This window comes from Panicum virgatum, chromosome 3K (assembly GCF_016808335.1).
Source record: "Panicum virgatum strain AP13 chromosome 3K, P.virgatum_v5, whole genome shotgun sequence".
Lineage (NCBI taxonomy): Eukaryota > Viridiplantae > Streptophyta > Magnoliopsida > Poales > Poaceae > Panicum > Panicum virgatum.
The window spans coordinates 11,033,134-11,053,064 of NC_053138.1; the positions used below are offsets into that span (position 1 = coordinate 11,033,134).

Consider the following 19,931-nt stretch of genomic DNA (forward strand, 5'->3'; position numbering starts at 1 on the left):
TGCCCAGAGATCTAAACTTATCTCTAAACGTAACTTCCATTAGATGTCCAGTACACAAGATATAAGCTACAAGTTACAACCGGCCACTAATACAAATTCAAATAACACACGAAGCAACTATCAGAACGTGCACGCTCCCTTGTCCTTCTCTCTCAGCCACGACGTCTTCGCTCATGTACTCTTCCGACCATAACACCATCTATATGCCATATTAAATTTGATGTTACGTTCAGTCATTTAAAAAAAACAAAATAGGAGAGCTGTCAATTATATTAAAAAGTAGACAACACTGGACACCAAAACAACCAACAACGACATCATCATCAGTCATGATTGCATAACTCCTTTCAAACTCGACTCAAACAAGAACGGAAGTTACATTTCATTATGTACTTCATAGGTTCGCATATTACATCACGTGCCACAGATCACTCCGTTTTGATTCGTCTCAACTCACAAGCCACCTATACACACCATCTCGATAACGTGTGGGTGTGGCACAAAAAATTTGAATTTGCACCAAGAGTTACATACCCTTCCACTAATTTTTTCAAGAAACCAACTCGATCTCCCGCCTTTGTTCTAAAATATAACAATTTTTTATTTTTTAAAATCAAATATTTTCATCTTTGACCAATAATATTTCAAAAAATAATTACTTTTAAATAGAAAAGAATACACTTTACGATAGTTGGATTCACTACAAATAAACTAATATCACTTTTATGTTGTCAGTCTTTATACTTTTTCTTACCATCTACGGTCAAAGATGAAAATGTTTGACTTTGAAAAATCAAAAGTTGTTATATTTTCGGATGGAGGTAGTACAAGCTGGGTTCAATAAACAAGCAAGAAATGCAGTTCAAGAATCCTCTGTACATCCACCGAATTAGCTTCGAATTCGACACCTGAACACGTGATTCACCCAACCGATGGCACAATGAGCGAATCACCTAATCGAATTAGCTCCTGTGGGTACATTCTCGAGGGAAAAAAATCCTGTGTATCTCGTACGGCCGCTGTGTTTAACATGTCAGCACATCACCTAATCTTATTAAGTCCTAAGCAAATAGGTTGTCCTCGAGGTTCCTTAGCACCAGCAAGATCTGCTCATCGGAAGAACACGGAGAACGTACGTGTGAGATTAAGTCGCTACAGAGGATTGCAGGCTGCATTGCTTGGCCAGTGACGCGCCCCAGCCGAGGCGCGCGCCCAGCCGGCGCCCTGAGGCGCGGCGCCGGATGAAGCCACGAAGTCCATGCGGCTCATCGATGGCGGACTGGCGGCCGCCGTCGGCCACCACATCTGCGCTGCCGCCGTGCCCGCCACGGTATTATTGTCATCAGGGTGAACGCGGCTGGGAGAGTGGGCAGCAAGGACGGCGCGGCGGCAGCGCCGCGCCCAGACCCAGCTTCTGGGCCTTGAGGTAGTGCTTCTGCGCGTGGCTGCGTACCTGAAACACGCGCGCGTATCGGTCGAATTTGAATTTGAACTCGGGATTTCAGATGAACAGCCGAGGATCAACCAAACTCGATGGATCGGTTAGTAGTTAATTAGTTATTATACCTGCGTGGCCGTCTTGGTGCCGACGAACTGCGCGACGGGCTTCCAGTCGCGGCCGAATCTGCAAAACCAACACGAGACACGGCTGCTCCGTCAGTGATCTCAGCTGAATTCTGGAAGATATTTGTGGAGCATGTCAGTCAGCTACGGTGAATTGGTGATCCAAAAAGCGGGGCCAAAGAAGGGGCGGTGTGCTCACAGCAGCAGGGCGTGGAGGAAGCGGCCGTGCTCGTCGGCGGCCCACTTCTCCGGAGGTCTTGTAATCTTATACGGCTTCCGGGGCTTCTTCCCCGCCGCCGCCGCCGTCCCGGCCGAGCTGTTGTTCCTCCTCGCCGCCGCCATCGCCAGCTTCTTCTTCGTCCTCTCGCTCCCGCACGCAGACTGTGAATCTGTGATAAGCTCCGCAAAGCAAGCACACACGGACACGGTGACGATCTCTATTCTCTTCTCTCTCGCGCAGCGGATCGATCGAGCACGCACAGTTCACGGATTCGCGGCCGTGCCTTGCGACTTCTTGCGAGAGTGTGTGGCGCAGCACTCCTATACACTTATATGTAGTGCCGGCGGCGGCGGCGGCGACGCGCGGCAGAACCGAGGTCGATCGAGCCATCGAGGCCGCGTTTGGCATGGAGAAGAAACACATGGTCCGCGTGGCGCGTGCTCAACGTTTGGGCGCGGGCACGAATTTGCGCGCGTGCGCCCGCGTTTGGTGATGTACGCGGCGGCCGGCGGCCTTGGAGCTGGGGATCTGGCTCACGTTGCTGCTGTCTCCTATCACTTCAGTGAAGTGCTGGAGCGCCAGCTCCTGCCTGCCCTGCCGCGCGAGGCGTGTTGCGTTTAGGCAGGGCCGATGGAGGAGGGAGGCTGGAAGCCGAGTTAGGCGCGGCATGGCCCATGGGCCGGAGGGGCGTAAAATGTCTGCAGTGACCTTGCTTACGTCGTGGGCTGGAAGAATTGCAGGTGTGTGAACCGCCAAACGAAATTAGCAAAAGGACAAATAATTGAGCAGGGCTAGGTCCTCTTGATCATCAAACACCAATAACCAGCAATCGAGAAATGGAACGATTTTGTTTCCAATCGGCGCTCCAGAGTCCAGAATCAATTCTGGGTCAAGCTTGTTTTTTCTTCCGATCGGTGACGTCATAAGCAAGGGAGTAATTCTGGTATACGGGAACGGTTTTAACTAATTAAGACACATGAAAAAAAAGTGTTCCTGAACTCTTTCCGGCAATTCCAAAATGATAAGATGCCTCATACGGGAACAATTGGCAACAAAAAAAAGATTAAACTTAAAAACCAGATTTAATTTTGGCACATACTCTTTCATGTGCAGAAGGCTGAAGTTTTGACAGCCACCCACTTGTAACTAATTTGTTGTAAAAAGTATTTCCGCAATATAGTAATTTACAAAATTTAATTAACATTTCACATAAAAATTCGTTGTCAAGATTACACAAGTATGTTAATGTCCAAAATGTCACACATTTGGTCCGGTCCAACAAATCCTATCTGGGCTTTAATTCCCACTCTTATGCCTTTTCTACTAATTATGTTAATGTGAAAGGACCTGTAGCCTTTTGGTTATAAGAGTCTCGGTAGCACCCCAGATGCTAGGTTCAATATCTCTTGGGAGTGAATTTTCTATAATTTAACGGCGTTATGTATTCAATAATAGGTGATATTCCCGCGACAGCGAGTCACCTATGGTCACTTTGCCAATATTGAGAATTTGCCGGCTTGGTTTTTGAAGATGTTCATAGTAATAGGGTTTGTGCTCGTGCGTTCATAAGAGTGAGTGTGCATACGTTGTGAGTTTTTGAGTGTACTATGTAATCTCAAAAGAATTAATAATAATATCTTTATAATTCATATAAACATGTACACATTGTACATGCAAATCATATCGAATATAATCGTAATAACTTCCAAAGTAATCGATACACATACCTTTCCAAGCTTAAGGAATTTCACCTGCGGTATTAGTTGTTGCTTCTATATTTGTTTAGAGATGTGCTTTACTTTTCTACCCAAACAAATTTAGTTCGGTTGCCATAAAGAACAGTAAAACATGATGCCAAATCCACACTGTTTTGTCTCCTAGTAGTATATTTTTCCGCCACCCTGAATTTCATTTGGCCGTGATGCCAACACTTCTTTTCTTGCCCGTGTTTGGCCTTGCCTGAATTTGTCGTTGCCAAAATTTGGTTTGGCGTGCGCGTGCTCAAACGATGCGGCTGGAATCGACGGTGGAGGCTGGAGCGCACTCTGGGCCCAACCCAAAACCCGCCGCGGCCCGATAAGGAAATGCGAAGGCAAAACCCTCGCGACGCGCTCGCCACGCTACCTGGCTGCTGCGGTCGCCTCCCACGCCACCTGACCAACGGTGAGGTGGGGGAGTATTTAACCGACGGGGCGAGGCGAGGATGCGAGCTCTCGCGGCAGCAGCAACTGCAGTGGCGGCGCCTACTCCCGCGCGCCTCCGTCTCCGCCTCCCGCTCGCGCCCCGCGCCCCGCGCTCCGGTGAGCCCGCCCTCCGTTTCCTCCCGCCTTCCCTCCCCGAATCCGCTGCTCCCACCGTGGCCGCGGTCGCTAGGCCCCGATTTCGCCGCGGAGAAACGGGGGGGATTTTAGGGTCGGTCTCGGCGGCGACGCGGCTTTGGGTTTAGGGTTTGGTGGTCCGCGCGGTGTTAGAATCTGGTAGGAGCAGTGGGTGGGTTAGTTCCCTGTGGATTTTCGAGTGAGGCTCGGGGTTTGAATGCTCGTAGACTTGCTCAGGTAAGCTGGGTCTCGCGCTCTGCAATCCGTTTCGCATCAGCTGCGCTTAGTGTGACGTGAGTGTTCACGTGCGATTTTCGGTGGAAAAGAAATAATGGTCGAGAGTTTATCGCCAATTTCGCTTCAAATTAACCAAGGGTCACACTAGGTTTGGATTGGCTTGTATCAGCGGATTGGGATACCCTGTCAGGAACATTGCACTTGTTACGCTTTCAATTTGCCTACTTATTATTATTTCATTGCTTAATGTGGACTTGTTTTGTCACTCTGATGTTGACTACCTGGCCAGGTCATTGTAGAGCAGCTTCTTCCTCCAGGCTTCTGCGGATCTCCTGCAGCGCCACCACCATGGGAGACGAGACCTCGACCTCCGTTCCTGCCCAGGAGCAGGGACCTGCTGTGGTGAGTGTTGATCTGCTGGCTCGTCAGAGTTCAGACGATTGAATACCTTACCTTTTATGCTTTCCCCTGCTTAATTTTGGTTTGACTGTGCAGGGTGCTGGGAGTGTCAAGCAACAGCTCTCCAAGCTGGTCATTTCATCCCTCCGGGCTACGGTGCCTGAAGTGGAGGTAGAACCGATGGTTGAAGTTTCAGCAAAGTTTGCTGACTACCAGTGGTATGTTGTTGGAGTATTGCTTTACCTGATGCATCAATAACACAAACAATCTTTGGTCATTTAGCTGTCAATGTTGCTTCAACATGCTTGTCAATTGATTCTTCCTAAACCATGTGCAGCAACAATGCTATGGGATTATGGTCAAAGATTAAAGGATCTGGAACCAGTTTCAAAAACCCTAATGCTATTGGACAGGTATGTGTATCTCTGTCCACCTTTTCTCTTTACAGATTTGGAGTAGGAGAGTTTTTCCATATGATCTGGAACAAATGTTTCCTTGCTCATCCACTTCACCTTTTCATTCACGCTCAATCTCTTTTACACTATTATAACATATTGTTCTCATCACATTTTCCCAGGCCATTGCAAAGAACTTGCCTTCCTCTGACATTATTGAGTCCACATCTGTCGCTGGACCTGGTTTTGTGAATATTACTTTATCGAACCGCTGGGTTGCTAAGGTTTGACCCATACTCTAAGATATAAAATATGCCTGTATTACAGGTGCTACTATTTATCCTGCAAAGTATCAATGATCTACATTATTGCAGAGAATACAAGATATGCTTGTCGACGGTATTAATACTTGGGCACCTATTCTGCCAGTAAAGAGGGCAGTGATTGATTTTTCGTCACCTAACATTGCAAAGGAAATGCATGTTGGACATTTAAGGTCTACCATAATTGGAGATACATTAGCACGCATGTTTGAGTTCTCAAATGTTGATGTTCTGAGGCGAAACCATGTGGGAGATTGGGGTACACAGGTAACAAGCCTTGTATTGTAATCTAAATATTTTATTATTTGCCTTGTGTGAAATAAAAAGAATTTACATACTACAGTTGAACTGCTTCAGTACTTGGTTTTGGTGAAAAAATACTCACTCTCTCCTGGTTCACCCTTTTTCTATGCCTACTTCTGTAGCCTATCATTCGTTTGAGGGATTCTGTAGCCTATTATTGCTTCATACATATGCAATTTTGTATGTCTTCATTGGCCAAAAGGTTCAGTTAGTGCTGTACTGCTGTTCTTTGTGCCACCAAATCGGCAGGTTCTGCCAGTGTTATTTTACACGAGTTATATGCCTACTACCTTGAACAACCTGCATAATCGTTTGCTGCTCTGCGCTTTCTGTTTTGTAGCCTGATACCTGGAATTTGTTTCCACCTATTTTTTGTGATCTGATTTTTTATGCACCTTTGTTTGCCTTAACCGTATGACTGTTTTTACATATGTGTAACTCTCTGTATCTAGGCTTTCCTGTCTAGAGCCACATACTAACTACCATGTTTCTGTTTGTTCATGCAGTTTGGGATGCTCATAGAATATCTGTTTGAAAAATTTCCAAATTGGCAGGAAATAGGTAGCCAGGCCATTGGTGACCTCCAGGTAAGGTGTTATTCAATGCAATGATGCAACTTTTTGTAACCTATTTACCTATCTCTCCTGCATTGGAAACATGCATGATTTGGTCAAGATGGTTGAATTTGGTCCTAGTTGTTCATGTAAAAGCTACATGATTGGAAGAATATTGAAGTACTTCCTCGAGTTAAGGAACAGAGAATTTTTGTGCTTTCCTAAGTCAACTATGATGCCAAATTGACCGCTACATTTTGTTATCATATATTAAAAATATTATTTTGGATAATAGCGATAATTTCTATGAAATATTAACTCGAACCATATATTCGAACACCACACAATGTCTTTGGTCAATAACTCGATATAAATATGGTTTGACTGTATTCAAATGATCGTGCCACTAATTCAGTGTCTTAAATTTATGCACAATATTATTGCTGCAGTGGTCTATGCCTTGTCCCTAAATAGTGAAGCATGTGATGGCGTTGTGGCGTTGTGCTGAATTCTACTACAATGCCTCTTATATTTGCCCTCAATGCATGTCTCATTGTTTGTGAAGGGGCCAGTTCAATGATTTTACTTTTTTTGTTGGTGCCTTCGTGTTCCCAGTTGAGCAGTATCCTGCTTCCTAGTTGGTTTTCTGTTTACCTTTTTCATAGTCTATCAGAAGATCAGTGTGTTTCAAAATCAATGGATCCCTTGAAATATTTTCCCAGAGTTTGCACTTTTGGCATATGACAAAATGCCTTGTTCCTGCCATTTGGAGTGACATATTTCAATTTGGTTATATGACACAGATTTTCTATAAAGCATCCAAGCATAGGTTTGACAATGATCAAGAGTTTAAAGAGAGGGCTCAACAAGGAGTTGTTCGGCTACAGGTGAGTGGATATCTTGGATGTCAACTTGTCAAGTCTGGGAAGGTGTTCTCATCCGAGCAATGTATTTATCTGTAGGGAGGGGAGGAGAAATACCGAGAAGCATGGAAAAAGATTTGTGACATCAGTAGGAGCGAATTTGACTTGGTGTACAAGCGCCTAAACGTGGAGCTTGAAGAAAAGGTATGAGTATGATACTTCCTAGTGGGTGAAACCTATTTTTGAGAAGGTTTATCCTCAACAGAATTTAGGTGCAAGCTGAAATTAATGTATGAAGTTTCTGGACTTTACATTAACATTCCTATGCATCTTTTGTAATAAAAATGTTGCAATATTTTCTGCTTTAGCTTCTGCCACGTCCAATTTATTCATAAAGAACTTGCATGATCTATCGTTATTGTTAAATGCTAATGTTCATGTTGTCTGCCACTCTACTGAAGCAGCCGACTAGGCCACTAATTTATGCTTTGATGTGCTGAAGAGCAAGGCAGCTAATTAGTGCATCATCTTTCAGGGGGAGAGTTTCTACAATCCTTATATACCTCAGGTGTTGGCGGAGTTGAGTAGCAAAGGATTGATCCAGGAGAGTGAGGGTGCTCAAGTAATATTTATCGAAGGTTATCAGATCCCTTTGATAGTGGTTAAAAGAGATGGTGGCTTCAACTATGCCTCGACAGACTTAGCTGCTCTTTGGTAAGTGCTAAATATTGATTGACATGTGTTGTGCTTTTGAGGTTGCATTCAGTGTCGTCTATGGAAGCAAACTGAATGCATGTTTGTGGGCAATGCATTCCACTGTAATATGGTGGATTTAACATTTTTGTTTCTGGTTTTATGGAGGTATCGGCTCAATGTTGAGAAGGCAGAATGGATAATATACGTGACAGATGTTGGTCAGCAGCAGCACTTCGAAATGTTTTTCAATGTAAGCACATAGTAGTACAAAGTGGAGGTTTTCCATTTACAGTGCTTTTATTGAATCTTTTGATGTCTTGTGTAGGCTGCAAAGATGGCTGGTTGGCTCCCAGATCCAAAGGAAAAGAAGTATCCAAAAACGAGTCATGTTGGATTTGGCCTTGTTCTTGGGTCAGATGGCAAGCGCTTCCGCACTCGTAGTACTGAGGTTGTTCGATTGGTAGAGCTGCTTGATGAGGCTAAATCTCGGAGTAAAACAGAACTACTGCAGCGGCTCACTGAAAATGGTAAATTGCAGTACTTTGGAACCTTGCTTTGTTTAATTATCCTTCAGCTAAATATGATCCATATTTTATTAAGGTAAAATTGTTGACTGGACGGATGAGGAATTAGAACAAACTTCAGAGGCAGTTGGATATGGTGCTGTGAAGTATGTACTGATATATCTTATTTCTGAAAGATACATCATGTCTTGAATTGCAATATGAATAACTAACTATTTAAGTGATATAATGTGTTTGTAAAACTTTACTGCAGGTATGCTGATCTGAAGAACAATAGACTGACCAATTACACATTTAGTTTTGAACAGATGCTTAGCGATAAGGTACGATTAGGCTCCAATATTCATATGCTTGGCTATGTAGGAGTCTTGTTATCCTGATGATTTATCTAGTTTCTTGGCATATTTTTTTTTGACTATTAAGTATGGTCCTTCTGTGTGAACATTGCTCCTAATGATCATTTTAAAGTTGCTATTCTCTTACCTAGTGTTTGCTTTGCATATATTTTGAGCTCAGTTCATCTTCATGCAAACACTTATTTAAAGTCAGTCTATCTTTTATCTAGTCTTGGCTTTGCACATATTTTGAGCTCAGTTCATCTTCGTGCAAACTTCTGTTACTGGTCATTATGCTTAGATATTCATTTTCTCTGAACAGGGAAACACTGCTGTGTACCTTCAGTACGCTCATGCTCGCATTTGTTCCATTATTCGGAAATCAAACAAGGATCTGGAAGAGCTGAAAATGGTAAGTCTTGTCAAACTTTTGCAGATTTTTTCATTGGTTTGGTGCAGGTCAATCAGTCATGAGCTGAGAATTTCTTACTGCTTTCTTTCAGAGCGGAGCCATTTCTCTTGACCATCCAGATGAGCGTGTCTTGGGGCTGTATCTGATCCGATTTGCAGAGGTACCTTTCATTACTATTATTGAATTTTATTTTATAAGGTTCTGGAAGTCAGATACCTCATGCCAGCGATGAGTTATTAGTTAATTAGAAGGACATTTTGGGTGTGTCTTGATTTTTATCCGTATGTTTTTCCCTTGCACTCCAATATGTTTTTTCTGTAGCTTTGGGGTGTCGGTCTAACTTAACTGAGATGACTTGATATCTAAGGAGGTGCATCAGTTTGCTTTTTTTATCACACCGTAATCTGTTTCAGGTTGTTGAAGAGGCTTGCACAAATCTCCTTCCAAATGTTGTGTGTGAATACTTGTACAATCTATCAGAAATGTTCACAAAATTCTATACCAACTGTCAGGTATACGTCTTTCCATTTGCCTCCCTCTTTATCCTTTTAGCAGTGCCCCACTGAAAATCTGATGCTATCAAACCGCTCTTATTTTCACTGTCTAACATAACAGGTGGTTGGGTCACCGGAGGAGACGAGCCGGCTACTGCTTTGCCAAGCGACTGCTGTTGTCATGCGTCAGTGCTTTCAGCTGCTCGGGATTACACCGGTCTACAAGCTGTGAGCAGCGGTGCTCTCAATTCATCTTCACCAATCAGTTCACGTAGAAACCTTATTCACCATGGTTGCAGTTTTGGTCTTGTAACCTAGTCGAGGCAGCTAACATACTCTTATCCACTGCCCCGTTCGAAAGCAGAAGGGACACAAGCTGTAGCTAAATTGATCTCGTGCATTATTTATTACGTCTGTCGCGTGGTTGGCAGCTTATTTGTCGATGATGTAAGTGTGATGGGGAGCTGAGTAGCCGAACCTGCGGTTCTTACGTTTTGGTGGTGGAGCGATTGGCTACCAGGTAAGGGTTTGGTGGAGTAACCGCATCAATTGATACTGTAACTTTTTTATTTTCACGTCCGAAGCATGTAAGGTTGCGTATTCTTGAATAGAAGCATGTAAGGTTGCGTATTCTTGAATAGACAATCCTCAGATCCAGGCCGAACTTATCTAGATGCGAAACAGTCAGCACAATGTTGCTTGTACTATCACTGTCTGATACTTGGTCTGTTCTAAAATGTAAGTCGATTTGGCTTTCCTAAATACATTGTGTTTTCTATGTATCTAGATATAATATATATCTAGATGCATAGCAAATTGAATGTATCTAGAAAATTCAAAAGGACCTACATTTTGAAACGGAGGGAGTAGTTTACTTAATAATCTGACATGGCTGGGGAAGCAAAACATCATGTCCGAGTAAAATATTAACACAACCCTCTCGGATTATTGTTGCATAAGCTGCTCGATTCACCTTTAGGAACATTACAAAGGCTTCCTTACTGCCCCTATTTCCTTTTACGGCAACATACAGACTACCGTAAACTCTCTCCAGGGCATGGACAAACCACAATAAAGGCTATAATCAATACGTGTGATCTTACCTCACATTAGCATCACCATCGTCAGTCATATGTAAGCTAAATCGAAAAGATACAGTAAACATCGCAAGACGGTATTGACCTTGCATAAAGAGTGACGCTCAGGGCCTCCTGCTTGTTCAGGTTTCCGACGCCACCGCCCACCGCCAAACCCGTCCTCCAGCGCGAAGGATGGTGCTACAGTGGCCTAGGTCTCTTTGAGCAGCTCGGGCACTTGTACTGCTTTATGCTCTCTGCCTTTGCTGGGGTGATCTTCACGCACTTGCCGTGGTACCACTTCTCGCAAATGTCGCACCCGATCCAGAACTCGTCTGCGCTGTATATCCCGCCGCAAGTCCCACACAGCGTTTCGCTGTGGTCGCCGTCGTCTTCGTCGTAGCCCTCGTCGGGCTCCCTGGCGTCATTTTCTATGCGTGGCTCGCTTGTTTGCTGGAGAGGCAGGAGAAAGGTCAACATCATAACATGAGACACAAAGAGGTGGTAAGAACAGTGAGAAATTCTTGTTACCTTCAATAACAGTTTATTTCTACCACTGTTGTCAGAAGCGGATCTGTCCCTCTCCCTAGTCTGTTTCCCGCCACCAGAGACAACTTCAAAAACAGTGGGCAGCTCGTTCATCATGCTAAACAAACGCTTCCTGTTGGATTGACAGAGAAAGCGATTAAAAAGAGGACAAAACCATTACTACAAGAGCATTTATTTATCTGTTCTAGTTAACAAAATGCTACTATGCTACAGCAACTTCCTTTATACTTGTGTCACTGGTTACTGGATTATGACTACTTCAACAGGTAAAAATTGCATAGGGTGGAATATGAAATGCTTGGCTTCTATTGTAACTCAAGTCAGAATTGCATCGGTTAGTATGATTGACTAGCCAAAGTTAACTGTATCAATGTGTTACAAGGACAAGAGCTATAGGATTGCAAGGCTGTTTTTAGTGGCCTGCTAACTAAAAGTAAATTTACTTGGCGAATAGGATTCCAAGACTCATTGTATAAAAGAAATAAGAAATCAATTTAGTCACTGATTACTCTAAAAATATCCAGCGTCTATGAAAGAGTTCGTTCAAATGAGGCATGTATTGTCTGAAAAGAACAAATCAAATGCTAGGAATATCAAAACACACACTACGTTTTTCAAATCATGAATGTAGCTGAAACATACATTCAATTTGGCAAATTGCACAAGAGTTGAGCAGAATAAGCTATGCTATTTATGAAAGCACTGCAGAACTGCACACAGCATTATCCGAAAGTCCACAAATATATAAGCTAGTTATATCACTCAAACTAGCTTGCACACATGAAGATGAAAAAACTTAATAAAACTGACCAAAAAGTTGTGTCGAACAAATTAAAAATATTTTTTCGAGTAAAGAGAGAGCTTTATTAGTTAGTCAACAATGTTTACAATTTTGTGCAACTAAAGGCTCATTACAGACCAGCAGTCAATCGCAGAGCGCGCTGAGCTAGCTCCTGACAGTTTAACACCACAGAATGGGCAAAGTTTAAACAAAGTAATTGCAACTCGATTACAAAATAGAAATAACAGACGTTTAAAATCGGAAGTAATGAACAAAGGGCTTTAAGAATGAACAGCTTGGTCCGAAAAACTTCATACAGTTACCAACTCTCACAGTTAACACAAGTCACCACTGTTTCAGATTTTAACCAGCAATCGGCCGCATAATAAACTGCAAAAATTCAGTATAAGAACCTTTGCATTTAAAACAAAACAGGCAAACAAAATTTGATACACAAAAATGGAACTTATTTGAAACAACCTGCATGAGGATGTATTATTCTACATAAGGTTCAAATAAGTTCCACACAGTATCCATGTCCTTTATGCAACATGAAGTTTGGGTTTAAGTTTTACAGAAAGGTGGTGACTACATGTGTATTACGTTGACTGCAATAAGTAAGAATCTATGGGAGAATACACATTATTAGTAGGACTTAACACAATTATACGAAAAATACCCCACTCTCCTCTATTCATCATTGTTCTTTTTTTTTCATTGTTGAAGACTAATAAATGAATTTAACAAACCAGTAATAAAGACAGTATTCTTGCATGTGATCTTGTCAAACCGAATTAGTTAGCAGTTAATAGTTAGAACAGTTTTGACCTATGCCTCTTACCACTACCTCTTTTTTATGCTCTTTCCTGTGGCTGGGTTTCATCATCTAGCCTGCCCCAATTTGCTTGGAACTAAAAGGCCCTGTTATTGTTGGTAGTACAGATTTGGCCATGGTCATCAACAGATACTTATGCAGAAAGATTAGTAAACAATTACTAAAGTAGAGTACTGAAGAAAACCCCCATAATCAGAAATGCATCCACCAAATCCAAATGTAGCTTCTTAGCAAAAACTGGCTACTGACAGCAGCAAAAGGCATGATGAGCTTAAATGTGGTGAGGATCTGTATTTAATATTAAGTAACAAGAAGTGAAAGTCAAATGACAACATATATTCACACTTGTGTGCTTTTTTCAACAAAAATGTTTGTAGCTAAGACAAGTTTCAATCCCCTCAAGATCAGGGTAAAAGGTCTTTCAAGAAACATGGTGTTGCCTACATATCTTTATGCTGCAATAAACTAAATACACAATGGAAGAAATTCATTCCCCAAAATGGCAACTTTAAACCCCATACCAAATGAACACCAGTATATGATTCAATTAAACATTTAGTTCATTCGGGTTTGGTTACATAGTTCTATATTTGGGATTTTGTTTATCATTGGATAATTGCATAACACATATTGACCCCAGGAAAAAAACTGTGGGTATGCTTCATCTTAACATTTCTGAGGCATATGTAGCTCAGCAGCAGATGAACATTCTGAAGACCATGATTAGGAGGTGCCTACATATCTTTCCATAGGAACAAACAACAGTACTTCAGCATTATGCTTAGGGAAGAATGAAACTTCAAACACACATGCAAGCTCAGAACTTCAGCATTATGCTTACTACAACACGTATAAACACAGCCGCTCCTTGATATTTGCCAAAATGTCACTCTGTACATTACAACTTAATTCACATAACTAAATTAAACAATTGAACATCACAGGCAAACAAGTATAACTCATATTGCTGTACGAGATAAACTCAAACGGAAATCGGAAAAATAATGTATATTCCACAAATTTCGCAGAAGGCCCAAATCTGAACCGGTACTTATCAAAGTAAGTATTGAATCCAAACGCACACCAATGACATGTAAACAGAGGACACAGCACATCATGTGTATCATCAGACATCCACTTCCAACTCACAGAATACTCCTGAAAATGCCTTGGAACATCTATGTCCCAATCAACAGAGACAACACACTGACAAGGAAAAAGTAACCGCAACAACAAAAGCATCGGACCTGGAGAAACAGAGTCGGAATTGCGGGTGAGATCGTAAATCGTACCGTTCGTTGCGGTTGAGCCGCGCGGCGTAGTAGAACGCGACGGAGACGAGCCACGAGTCGGAGTGGACGGCGACGAGCGCGAGCCAGTCGCGGCGGTTCATTCCGTCGCGCGCGAAGTTGATCCCGAGCGCCGGCTCCGGCAGCTCCGTGGGCACCTCCTCCGCCGGCAGCGCCACCCCCCACGCCTCGTTCGCGTACCCGTACAGGCACAGGTTCTCCTTCTCTACCCAAGCCGAATCCCAGGCCGCATCAGCTCGCCGTACCCAAATCGAAATCGCGGGCCGCAACGCGGAGAGATCGCGCGGGCAAGGGAGGGAGGGGGCTCACCTGGATCGCACTGCGCGTAGAACTCCTCGACGTCTGCGAAGCGAGGCGAGGGGCTAGGGTTAGATCTCGGCGCTCAGGGGCGTGGCGGGAAGCAGGAACGGCGGGAGCGTACCGTGGGTGAGGGCGCGCTGGATGGCGGAGCGGCGGGCGCGGTAGTCCTTGAAGATGTCCTCGACGGAGCGCGGCGCAGAGCCGCCCCCGGAGCCGGCGCGGCGGTAGGAGGCGTCCATCTCCCGGCGGCGCCTCGTCTGATCTCCGGCGAGGCGTAGAGGAGGAGGTGACTGATCGCGATGCGGTCGGGAGCGAAGCGACGAGTAGTACACGAGGACACGAGTGATGCGGGGTAAAAAGGTGAGGCGTGTAAGATCTTGTGGTTTTGTGTGTGGGTCCCTGCAAACGTGAGGATTTGTGAAATAAGCCCTTGTCTTCTCTATAGACTCAAATTCAGGACAAATTTATAAGAGACGGTTCATTTTCTTGATTTGAAATGGGGGGGGGGGAGTAACTGTTTTGTGTCTCCGTGTTTATTGTTTTTTTTTTCAAATAAGAGTACCAGATATGCAAGAATTATGTATACGTTTAATGTGAACATTGCTGTACATGAAGCTTTAATTTTGAGCAACTCGTCGAATAATAAATATGGAAATAAAAAAGATCACGGAAATAAGAAAATGACAAGTAAAAAGAAACAATTTAAAGTAGATATTAGAGGAAAGGAATTTATTTGCTTTAACTCAATAATAAGAACAGCCCATTCAGACTAACACTGGAAAAGGCTACATAGAACAACCGGATTATCTTAAGGCAAATAGATGTTTTATTTTGAAAAAATATATCCAAGCGTATGCACTATCAAATTCCGTATTAAACAATATAAACATCACCAATAAATGGAGGTTAGCATCGTGTCTTCTGATATATTTTTTTTAATCTCGCTGATTTCTCCCCATAAATTAACTTATTCTTATGTCCTTTTAGATTCACTTTCTATTTCTAGAAATCAACTGCTACCTTTTAGGTTGTGAGTCTTGTTGACGATAGATGACTATAAAATACAACCCCATGCGTTCATTGTAAAGTCTGTTAAACCAGTAAATTTGATTTGAAAGTAACAATGTTCAGAACAATAAGATAAACAATACAGACGCACACAATATCATGTACAATTTGAAAGTGCAACATAAACATTATCGAAGGCAAATACATTCACAATACAAAATGTAATCAAAAGAACTGATGAATTCGAACCACATCTCAGGGAGACTTTCAAAAGAGCAACCACGACAGCACCCACGCGGCCACGCATAGCATTCTTACTGTGGTCACATGGCCCACCACATAGCCGCTGCCACGGCGACAGCCACGCAGGATCCAGGTCCGACGCCCCGGACCCTCCGCGCGGCCTCCGACGCCGTCGTCCCCGCCGCGGAGTCCGCCGCCGGCGCATCCGCCGCCGCGTCCGGCGCGGCCTTCTTCTTCTTCTTGCTCTCCGCCGGCGCCGGCGCCGGCGCGGGCGGCAGCGCCGGCCCGTAGAGCGCCCAGGGCAGCAGCACCTTGTTGACCTGGTACACGACGAGCCTGTCCCCGGCGTAGAGCGGCGTGCCGTCGAGCGTGGCGTTGACGACCCCGGTGGAGACGTTGACGTTGGTGCCGTCCGCCGTGATGTTGAGCGGGTACTTGCCGGGGCCGGTGTCCCCGGCCTGCGTCCGCAGCGGGTTGCTGACGGTCTCGAGCTGCGAGGCCGGCATCACCATGGACACGACGTGGAACTGCACCAGCGACGTCTTCTGCTGGTCGGAGAGGGAGTTGAGCGTGCCGACGGGGAGCGCCGTGAAGGCGTTGTCCGGCGGCGCGAACACCGTGAGCCCGCCGCTCGACGACTTTCCCTTGAGCTGGTTGGTGATCTGCTCTGCCTCCCGCGTCGACTGCAACAGCTGGAGGAACTTGGTGAACTGCCCGGCCTTGCTCAGGATGGCCGTGATCGTCTTCGGCGCCGCAGGGGCCGGCGCCGGCACCGACGCCGCCTGGCCGCGCGCCACCGGGGCGCCGGACAGGACGGCGGCGGCGAGGATCAGAAGCGCTGCGAGGTGCGACGCCGCCATGGGTTAGTTGTATCTATCCGCGTCGCCTGATTTTTGCTAGCTACCAGCTTGATGCTTCTGTTGGCTGGATTCTTGATGTGCATACTGCAGTGGAGGAGGCCAGTAGGTTATATAAGGAACGAAGGAGGCTGACTGGCCTGAGGAGGGAGAGGGATGAAGGGGAGATGTGAAAAGAGATCGAGGCCCAAAAAGGAGGATAGTTAAATTGGGATTTTTTTGAATTTCTATCAAATTCTTAATCTAAACTAGTATTATCCAATCTATAAATTTGAGACCTATCAACTAGAGCACACTAGCTTGAGGTCCTTAGGTAGGTAAACACACTAACATGATCATCTTTGTCTAGATAAACGCACACTAGCAAGATCAAAATCCTAAACAAAGATTCACACTACCATGCAACATTGTGCCCACTCAACACTACTCCACCTTTCTGCTATTGTGTGCCTGGCAACTTTGGAAGCATAGGCACGATGTTGTCTTTAGAAGCCAGGAGCCATCCCTCCTGCGTCTGCTACTCAGTTGCAAAGAAGAAGCACGCCTTTGGTCATACAGACTGCCGCGACAAAACAAAGAAGTTGCCGATGCCTGGTGTCATGTGTTTTGTTCCAATATATAAACCCTAAGATCATAGTATTGTTTTTTCACATGTAAACTGTTGCTGAACCCTTCTAATTTAATGAGCCTACAAGAGGCCCTGGCAATATATGGTGGGGACTCTCTCTCCCCGTTCACATCAAAAAAAAATCCTAGTCAAACTACAAGCAAACTAGAGCAAGAGCAATAACTCAAGAATTTAATTGCTTGAAGTAAATGCAAAGGACACGAGACAACCGGATTTTTTTTCCCGTGGTATCGAGGAGTTGACGCTCCCCCCTAATCCACGTTGGAGTACCCACACAAGAGTATCGCTCCCTTGCTTCACCAAAGAGCAAGTGATCACTAAGAATGCTCATTCTCCATCTCCGGAACGGCGAGCTTCACACCATGTACAAGCTTCTTGTCTTGGGGCTCCCACAAACTCTAAGAGCTCACCAAAAACCTCCCGGTCACCAAGACCGTCTAGGTACCGTCAAGCACTAAGAGTAACAAGCTCCTAAGTCTTCACTTGACATACACTCAGTTGGCCCTAGCTCAAGCACACTTGCTACACTTGCAAAGGTTGATTTCTTCAAGGTTGGAACACAATTAATACTCTAGATCTTCATCTCATTACTCAAAGCACTCTTTTAACTTCTCAAGGGTGGCCTCAGGTATTCAATGCGTCAAAGGCAGCTTAAATGAGCAAGGGGGTGCCCTTATATAGAGTGGAGAGGGTCACATAGCCGTTGGAAGTCCAATGCAGAAAAATCGTGACCATCAGAAGAACCGACGGGGTTAGAGTTGATGGCGTCGATTCAACCGGTCTCTCTGTGTCCAAATAGTAGCCGTTGGGGGTTCTGACACAGTATCTAGGTTTGCGTCATTGCACCGGTGCAAGCTCCGAACGGGCGTCGGTTCAACCGGTGCTGAAGAAGTTCTTACGTCTACTCAAACAAGCTCTCTGAAACATAGTATATCCAATGCACCGATGATTATTTCTAAAGCGTCGGTTCAACCGGTGCTGAAGGCGAGTTGAGGTCCACCAAACATGCTCTCTGAAACAAAGTACATCTATTACACCGGTGCTTTGCTTGTGACCATCGGTTCAACCGATGCTCTAGAGTATGTTGACTTGATCTCTGCTTGCATCCAAAAGAGATAGACCGACAGGGCGTCGGTTCTTCCGCCAAGCGTCGGATGCACCGATGCTAAGGCATCGGTTAAACCGGTGCTACTGTTTTTTTTTCGTTTTCAGCTGAATTGACTTGGAGTTGAATGTAACTTCGATTGTTTCTTCTTCCAAGTGTTTTGTTGACTATTTTGAGCTATTTTTGAGTGAGTGTGCAAGATTTCTAAGGCCAACTCAATCTTTGATCAAGCTACTAACTGAAGAACCCTTCTTAATAGTATGGTTAAGAACTAAAAACTATAAATCCTAATTAAATCAAGTGTACTTCATCTCCTTGTGACACTTGAGACTAGAAAGGTTCTTAATCTTTGAAATTTAGTCCTTGGCGCACATGATTGTTTCGAATTGAGGGGTCTCTTTTCACATTTCATATGAGACTAATCCAATCATTGATTTTTCCTTTAAAACACACGTTAGTCACATAAAGTTGTTATTAATCACCGAAACTTATCATTAGCATCTATCGGCCTAGATGCGCTTCAAGATGGCGTGGTGGTGCCATATGCTGCTGCCATGGGCGAGACGTCGAGCTGGAAGGGTGATGGCACGTTGATTCGGTGCGCGCGCGGTTTGCTTCACGGAGCAGCAACTCCGCGCACACTGGCGTGGGGCTTTTGTTTGTTAAGGGTTGGGATCTCCCCATCTCGGCATCTCCTGTGAGAAATGTAATTAGGTGGCGATGGACGTCGTAAAGACGGCTTAACTAATTAAACCGGGGCACCGTGATCGGGTAAAGAGTTGCTGAAGATAACAACGCAGCTCGCATAGTTGGAGCTTTCCGAGCTGGATCGAGCTGCGTATGGTTAATCGAGATGTGGCTGCATCTGCATGTCTGGATCCAGTGAAGTGAGAGATGCATGAAATGAGCTAGCAATGGAGGATATGGAGCCTACAGAGAGGGGAAGATTTCCTGTCCCTGTGTGTATGGTGCCGCGCGTACGTGATGATGCTCGCCGTGATCTCGATCGCGACGGGACAATTCTCGAGCACGACCTGAGACCGAATCCCAAGGAATAGAGGAAGAGAATGGACGATAAAAATCGGGAGCTAATGGTAACAATCTTTGGAATTTTCCTTTCAGAGTACTGCTACACGTATAGCCATTTAATGACTTAAAAAAAAATAAGCAGGAGCCTTGCTATGTTATTTGAGGAAGAGAAGAAAGGGAAGCCGTATTACAGCATTTGAGACTCAAGACCAAGTTTGGTGAAATCACCTAGATATGAAGTTCGTATTGTGCATTGTATAATTTGAATGTATGGTCATAGTTGTTACCAAAGGGTGTCATAAATGATTGTTCCATACGTGTCCTGCATCCGATTCAGAAACATGCTGAAAGCCTTAAAGAAAATAGGTGTTTGCAACTGCCTGTCTTGTGTCCAACAGGTTTGTTATTGTAAAACTTTCTTCTATAATGACACATAATAATGAATGGTAGAGTTCCCGCCATATTTTCTGGTGGAACAAAGAAGTGTCTACCCAAGTACCTAGACAACAATTTGCGATTGACATGCCTAGAATCTTCGGAGCTGCTAGTTACTGTCCAGCAAGCAAGATGCAGA

The 19,931-nt window shown here is 44.4% G+C and overlaps 4 protein-coding genes across 6 annotated transcripts; 1 reads left to right on the forward strand and 3 right to left on the reverse strand.

The window, feature by feature from the left end:
* Nucleotides 1–1,230: 1,230 nt before the first annotated feature.
* LOC120701217 (protein REVEILLE 8-like) lies at nucleotides 1,231–2,068 on the reverse strand. Its single transcript, XM_039985353.1, has 3 exons — nucleotides 1,763–2,068; nucleotides 1,567–1,624; nucleotides 1,231–1,453 (listed from the first exon to the last, which is right to left on the reverse strand). The coding sequence occupies exons 1-3, from the start codon at nucleotides 1,903–1,905 to the stop codon at nucleotides 1,343–1,345; spliced, it is 312 nt and encodes a 103-aa protein (XP_039841287.1). The 5' UTR covers nucleotides 1,906–2,068; the 3' UTR covers nucleotides 1,231–1,342.
* Nucleotides 2,069–3,900: 1,832 nt separating this feature from the next.
* On the forward strand, nucleotides 3,901–10,329 carry LOC120697526 (arginine--tRNA ligase, cytoplasmic-like). 2 transcript variants are annotated; one of them, XM_039980789.1, is made up of 18 exons: nucleotides 3,901–4,083; nucleotides 4,628–4,740; nucleotides 4,834–4,955; nucleotides 5,075–5,150; nucleotides 5,315–5,416; nucleotides 5,507–5,722; nucleotides 6,265–6,345; nucleotides 7,116–7,199; nucleotides 7,275–7,379; nucleotides 7,711–7,889; nucleotides 8,037–8,121; nucleotides 8,197–8,398; nucleotides 8,472–8,541; nucleotides 8,649–8,718; nucleotides 9,053–9,142; nucleotides 9,234–9,302; nucleotides 9,556–9,654; nucleotides 9,758–10,107. In XM_039980789.1, the coding sequence occupies exons 1-18, from the start codon at nucleotides 3,987–3,989 to the stop codon at nucleotides 9,866–9,868; spliced, it is 1,971 nt and encodes a 656-aa protein (XP_039836723.1). In that variant the 5' UTR covers nucleotides 3,901–3,986; the 3' UTR covers nucleotides 9,869–10,107. The 2 variants fall into 2 exon arrangements, 1 of the variants encoding a protein (XP_039836723.1); XR_005684520.1 differs by adding an exon at nucleotides 10,259–10,329 and having other exon boundaries at nucleotides 3,926–4,083; nucleotides 9,234–9,654; nucleotides 9,758–10,228.
* Nucleotides 10,330–10,533: 204 nt separating this feature from the next.
* On the reverse strand, nucleotides 10,534–14,833 carry LOC120697529 (PHD finger protein ALFIN-LIKE 1-like). 2 transcript variants are annotated; one of them, XM_039980791.1, is made up of 5 exons: nucleotides 14,609–14,833; nucleotides 14,497–14,529; nucleotides 14,170–14,392; nucleotides 11,244–11,373; nucleotides 10,534–11,174 (listed from the first exon to the last, which is right to left on the reverse strand). In XM_039980791.1, the coding sequence occupies exons 1-5, from the start codon at nucleotides 14,724–14,726 to the stop codon at nucleotides 10,914–10,916; spliced, it is 765 nt and encodes a 254-aa protein (XP_039836725.1). In that variant the 5' UTR covers nucleotides 14,727–14,833; the 3' UTR covers nucleotides 10,534–10,913. The 2 variants fall into 2 exon arrangements, with proteins under 2 accessions (XP_039836725.1, XP_039836726.1); XM_039980792.1 differs by having other exon boundaries at nucleotides 10,534–11,165; nucleotides 14,609–14,825.
* Nucleotides 14,834–15,563: 730 nt separating this feature from the next.
* Nucleotides 15,564–16,748, reverse strand: LOC120697527 (fasciclin-like arabinogalactan protein 11). The gene has a single exon (XM_039980790.1). It carries the CDS (start codon nucleotides 16,596–16,598, stop codon nucleotides 15,819–15,821), a length of 780 nt encoding a protein of 259 aa, XP_039836724.1. The 5' UTR covers nucleotides 16,599–16,748; the 3' UTR covers nucleotides 15,564–15,818.
* Between the last annotated feature and the right edge of the window lie 3,183 nt (nucleotides 16,749–19,931).

Bases quoted from the DNA above. Each gene is read 5' to 3' on its own strand.
- LOC120701217 (XM_039985353.1), bottom strand. From the start codon at position 1,905: ATGGCGGCGGCGAGGAGGAACAACAGCTCGGCCGGGACGGCGGCGGCG. The intron at 1,625-1,762 runs GTGAGCACACCG...TTGGTTTTGCAG, and splicing joins TTCCTCCACGCCCTGCTGCT to ATTCGGCCGCGACTGGAAGC. The intron at 1,454-1,566 runs GTATAATAACTA...CGCGTGTTTCAG, and splicing joins GCACCAAGACGGCCACGCAG to GTACGCAGCCACGCGCAGAA.
- LOC120697526 (XM_039980789.1), top strand. From the start codon at position 3,987: ATGCGAGCTCTCGCGGCAGCAGCAACTGCAGTGGCGGCGCCTACTCCC. The intron at 4,956-5,074 runs GTATGTTGTTGG...AACCATGTGCAG, and splicing joins AAGTTTGCTGACTACCAGTG to CAACAATGCTATGGGATTAT. The intron at 8,719-9,052 runs GTACGATTAGGC...TTCTCTGAACAG, and splicing joins AACAGATGCTTAGCGATAAG to GGAAACACTGCTGTGTACCT.
- LOC120697529 (XM_039980791.1), bottom strand. From the start codon at position 14,726: ATGGACGCCTCCTACCGCCGCGCCGGCTCCGGGGGCGGCTCTGCGCCG. The intron at 14,393-14,496 runs GTGAGCCCCCTC...CGGCTTGGGTAG, and splicing joins CTACGCGCAGTGCGATCCAG to AGAAGGAGAACCTGTGCCTG. The intron at 11,374-14,169 runs GTACGATTTACG...TCAATCCAACAG, and splicing joins CGGCTCAACCGCAACGAACG to GAAGCGTTTGTTTAGCATGA.
- LOC120697527 (XM_039980790.1), bottom strand. From the start codon at position 16,598: ATGGCGGCGTCGCACCTCGCAGCGCTTCTGATCCTCGCCGCCGCCGTC.